General features: G+C 32.4%; 1 protein-coding gene across 1 annotated transcript; it reads left to right on the top strand.

The window, feature by feature from the left end:
• The first annotated feature begins 1,010 nt into the window (after window positions 1-1,010).
• On the top strand, window positions 1,011-2,639 carry LOC125824070 (cytochrome P450 94B3-like). The gene has a single exon (XM_049503421.1). The coding sequence runs from the start codon at window positions 1,039-1,041 to the stop codon at window positions 2,503-2,505; it is 1,467 nt and encodes a 488-aa protein (XP_049359378.1). The 5' UTR covers window positions 1,011-1,038; the 3' UTR covers window positions 2,506-2,639.
• Window positions 2,640-6,000: the final 3,361 nt, after the last annotated feature.

The following is a 6,000-nucleotide window of genomic DNA, read 5'->3' on the forward strand; positions in this document are numbered from 1 at the left end:
CCACAAAACTCTACACAACTCTAGTTTCTTCATCCTTTATATTCATGTTTTATTTTAATGGAAAAATAGCGGATCATGACACTAAGCACCGTAGAATTAATTGTCCCTTGAACAATGGCACCTTGTATTTATGCCGTACCATAAGTAAATAATACAAATATGGTGTACATATATAAGCCTAATTAATTGGCAAATACAGTTTCTTAACTATAGGCCTAAACCAAACATTGAATTATTCAATGCAGAATTTATATATATTCTATAGACGTACAAAACGACCTTTGTAATATTTCTTAATTTCAATATCGATTAATTTGACTATAATACATGCATGTATATTATTAAGTTGAATAGTCAAAAGTATTGAAGTTTGACTATATAATACATGGAAGAAAATAAAATTAGATGGTCAAAAGTATTGAAATAGTAACATACTTTATAATATGAGGTGCATTACCATGAAAACAAGCTCCAGATTAAATGAGAGAATGTATATATTATTAAGATATCATGGCTAATGACAGACCCGTAATATTTTTCTAGAAGTTATGTTGCCCTTTAATTCATATATAACTATATCTTTGCCCGCCGCTCTCCCTCCGAATCGGCCAACTGAATCACCATAGATAATTTGAAACGGAAGGAGTAATGTGAATTGAGGCTACTACACTAGTGCTTGATAACAATCTCAAAAAATAAAAGTTGAAGTCATGAAACTTTTTTATTTTAATATAGAGATAAGACAATGTTACATGTCGATCGTTACAAAATTTTCTCTGCGCATGATTATGAAAAGTTCTCCACCGCAGCCAACTTTTTTTGCAAGTTTCACTTTACGCGCACAAGAAACACGTGATTTAAATGCATAATAAAAAAGTGAGCAAAATTTCCAATCCTCTTTGTCATTTTCTTTCCACAAATATAAATACAGCCACTTATCTATCTCAAAAACAATCAAATCTCATTCTCTCTTCCCCTATAAATTAAACTCACTGCAACAGCACTATAGAGTTAACTCATAACCACCTAATTAACAACATGTTTCTTTCTCTCTTTCTTTTCTTCATTTTAGGGTTTCTTACCCATTCCCTAAAACTTCATCTCAAATTCACTCCAATCTATGGCCCTTCCTCTTACCCAATCCTTGGATGCCTTATTTCCTTTTATAAAAATCGACATCGACTACTGGATTGGTACACTCAACTTTTATCTGACTCCCCAACACAAACCATTCTAGTTCAGCGATTCGGCGCTCCTCGGACTATAATCACAGCCAATCCGGATAACGTTGAGTACATGCTCAAAACGAATTTTATTAATTATCCAAAGGGTAAACCGTTTACGGATATTCTAGGCGATTTTCTAGGGCGTGGGATATTCAACGTGGACGGGGAGCTGTGGAACGCGCAGCGTAAATTGGCTAGCCATGAGTTCAGCACAAATTCGTTGAGGGAGTTTGTTGTTAAAACTCTGGAAGAAGTAGTCGAAAACAGGCTCATTCCGTTGTTAATTCAGGCAGCTAAATCTGGCAAAGTTTTGGACCTGCAAGACGTGCTTAGGCGTTTTGCCTTTGATACAATTTGCAAGGTGTCCCTAGGTACTGACTCGCACTGCTTGGATGATCTCTCGCACGTGTCAGTTCTCGTTGATTCGTTCGATACCGCCTCTCGAGCGTGTGCCATGCGTGGTATGGCTCCAGTTTACGCGATTTGGAAAAGTAAAAGAGCGCTCAATTTAGGATCGGAGAAGCAGCTGAAGGAAAACGTGAAACGCGTTCACTGTTGTATCGACGAGATCATACAGGAAAAGAAAGAAAACTTCATTAATGAAAATGGAGGGGATCTTCTGTCTAGATTATTAATTGCTGGACACGAAGATGAAGTGGTGAGAGATATGGTTATAAGTTTCCTAATGGCTGGAAGAGACACCACTTCTTCCGCATTGACGTGGCTTTTTTGGCTCACTACCAATCACCCTAACATCAAAAACGAAATGATCAATGAAATAACGTCGATCAACAATGGCGATAAGGCGCTTGAATTTGACGAATTAAAAGAGATGAAGTATTTAACCGCGTGCTTGAATGAATCAATGAGGCTTTATCCACCAGTAGCTTGGGATTCTAAGCACGCGGCTAAAGACGACATATTACCAGACGGAACAAGGGTTCAAAAGGGCAATAGAGTTACTTATTTCCAGTATGGAATGGGTCGAATGGAGGAGATTTGGGGAAAAGACCGACTCGAATTTAAACCGGACCGTTGGATCGATGAAAACGGAGGATCGAAAAGTGTTTGTCCGTATAAGTATCCAGTATTTCAAGCCGGTCCAAGGATGTGTTTGGGGAAAGAAATGGCATTCACACAGATGAAGTATGTATTGGCTTCGGTTCTTAGGCGGTTCGAGATTAAACCGGTAAATGTTGAAATACCGGTTTTTCTGCCTCTTTTGACTGCACATATGGTTGGTGGATTCAATGTGAGAATCTATGAGCGAGTGGAATAAAAAATTGAGTATATATGACTGTATAGCGAGCTTCAAGATAACTTGTGTATAGTTTGTTTAAAGTAATAACGGAATGATCAAACTAATTTCTCTTTCATCTCTTTAAATCTATACGATTTACTTTTATTTTTTTAGTTAGTATATTTTAGTAATTACTTAACTTTAAAATATACATTTTATTTTTAGTGAAATGATGATTTATAGTTATATAAATATCAATCATTTATTTTAGACCACAAATTTATGAAGTATTACATTTTCTTTTAAATTTTTGTGTCAATTCAAACAAAGTCATAAAATTGAATAGAAGGAAGAGTAATAGGGTTAACTAAATTACGGAGTTTTGAAAAATGACAATTTAAGTACAAATTCTGGCCAATTTATTTCATGAGTAAGATAAGTAGGTCGATCAGAGAAAGTGAAAGGTGTTGGGTACTGTTTCATCACTTATAATGCAATGAGTTAAGAGGGTCTCTTTTCATATTCAATACCAAGTGACAGACAAAAACCACGAGCTCTACACTGATACACGTATCCCAACTCATTTTACGAGAGTCAATTTAATTTATTTTTTAATTAAAATTTTTGGAAATTATAAATTACAATCTTTTTTATATTAATATGTTGGAAAATATTTTTTAAAATATTGGTTGTTGTCCAAGCAATTTTACTCTTGAGATGTAGAAATGTGACAAAAAATGCATGTGAATGGATGGAATAATAAAAATATTGATGCATTGAACTTAAATACAAAAAAATCGTTTCCAACTTTGAATTAAGGACTTTAGGCAATAGATATTGAACTAATCTAATGTTTTAGATCCATTGAGGACTTGAGATTCTCAATCTTAGTGAGACATTATTTGGTCAACAAGGGTCACAAAATGAGCAAGTCCTCATTTCATACAAGTCTAATTTGATCATGGTATCTAATGCGAGCGAAACAGAACGATCTTTATCTCTATATTTCTAAATTTTGTATATCATCGTTTATAAATATTCCATCATAAATATATGAATTCACTATTTTCTCGATACATCGGAACATCAAGCAACGCAATCCAATCAACTAAGCTCGTGCTCCTTGTCAAAAAATTCTTTACATTGTATCCTCCCGATTTTGTATGTATATATGATTGGAAGACTTTTAGAAGTAGTTTATAAATCACATTATTTTGCTTCCTTCCCTATATGATCACATGATTAAAACATGAGTTTTGTAATCTTAAAGAAGTATTTAAAATACTCTTAAATTCAACGCAAATTATTTGTTTTATTCTTAAATTATTGACAGCCTTAAAAATACTTATTTATTTGGCTAACTAAACCTAAATATACCCCCGATTTTACAACATGAGTGAAATATACCACCCATAAATTATCGTCAAGTTTAGGATGTTTTCAACAATTCTCTCTATTTAAGAGACACATGTTCCTAATACAAATCGAGGGTATACCAAATTTAGTTAGTCGAGTAGCTAGAGGATATTTTCAAAGCTGTCAATAATTAGAAAACGAAACTAATAATTTGTAGTGTTTTCCATTCTCTCTGGTCTAAATATATATATATATATATATATATATATATATATACACTCATGAATCTCATCATTTCGTGCTTCAATTAATAGTTAGTTGAAATTGATGAAGTCCACTGCCATACGAATTTTTTTCTTAATTTTCACTTTCACTTTGAGTTAGGCAAAAATATCTCACAAACGTCACCTCTGAAGTGTCATGATGCTTGAGAAAATATTAATTAAAGAGCTATTTAAAGGACCACCTATTAATTAAATAAAGAATTCGTAGAAAAGCTTATCATAAAATTGAGTCACCGATTTTATGATGAAAGCAACATAGGTAAGCCAAATCATGTGAATTTGGACGGTGGACACAACTAATTGAATCAAAATTCCAAAGCTCATCATGTCGACCCAATTTTCTTTTCACTCATATCCAATTTGCTCATGTTTTTCGTTATATGTAATTTTCCCCAACTTTTTCGAAGATATTTATTAAATTAATCGGACTTCAAAACGAGTATTAAATATCGAATATGATCTTTAGAAAAGAGAACAGCTAGCGCTGAATTATCTTGATACCGACTTAAACCGGAAAATTATTGTCTCTTCTGATGGAACACATTATATATATCTATCACATGTCTAATTATTTATCACTACAATAGTACTGTTGGACCAGCTATTAATTTGAAACCATTGGTTCATCTCTGGCACTATTAGATTAACAAAAATAAAAATGAAAGATTCTTTCTTAGAAGGAAAAACTAGTATTTACTAATGTTATTATAGTTTGAAATAATTATATTTTATCTCGTTAATTAATATTTTCATATCAGATTTCATGTTCGATACATTTTAGATACAAGTTTTTTACTATCAAATACAATGAAATAGGGGAGAGCGGCAAGTGAGAACTGCCGGGAGGCGAGAAAGATTTATCTATGTATCTCATATACATGTGAATTATATTATCTAGTGTGATTCACGTGTATTTGGGATACCAGATACACGAGCGAGATTTATCTATGTATCTTAGACACATGCGAATCCACTTGGATACAATATATCTAGAACAAATTACACCTAATTTTGACGCACCAAAATCTGATAAGATTGATATATTGCAAACTAGCATGTATTTAAGTAATTATCTCATAAAGTAGTGGGATTTCGATTAATTTAGTTTTATATATATATATATCAATTATAAAATTGAGCAACTTTACATATATAGCAAACAAAAAAATCATATTTGTATGTTATAGCAAAGTTTGCATAATTGCGCTCCATAGCAAACATATATATGTATAATTCTCTATACATATACAATTGAAAGCTATGTCTATTTCGCTATACATATATACAAAAAGAAGCAATTGTATAATTCGTTGGCTCCTCTTCAGATTTGTATAATTTTGCAGGCAGGCCATTTGTATAAATTGTTGTTAGCCTCTCGTTTGTATAAATCGTTGACAAAAATATTTGCAAAGCAAAAATCGCTCTCTCTTTCGCTTTATACAAACATAAATTATACATTATATTTGTATAATCTGTGTTTGTATAAAACAAGAAAGAGAGAAAGGCAAAAGAGAACTGGGCAGTGGAATATTTGTATTGTATAATTATAAGTGTATAAGATGAATATATATGTATTTGCATGTGTATATACAATTTTCTTTCGCTTTATACAAACATAAATTATACATTATACAAACATAAATTTTACATTATATTGTATAATCTGTGTTTGTATAAAACGAGAAAGAGAGAAAGGCAAAAGAGAACTGGGCAGGAGAATATTTTTATTGTATAATTATAAGTGTATAGAACGAATATATATGTATTTGCATGTGTATATACAATTTTCTCTCGCTTTATACAAACAGAAACACAATTTATACAATTCTGTTGTATAAAGCGAGAGAGGCGAGCACAGAGGGAGCGAGCGAGAAAGGGAGAGTGGCGACTGACA

This window comes from Solanum verrucosum, unplaced genomic scaffold, assembly GCF_900185275.1.
Source record: "Solanum verrucosum unplaced genomic scaffold, falcon-dt-bn FXZP01000088.1, whole genome shotgun sequence".
Lineage (NCBI taxonomy): Eukaryota > Viridiplantae > Streptophyta > Magnoliopsida > Solanales > Solanaceae > Solanum > Solanum verrucosum.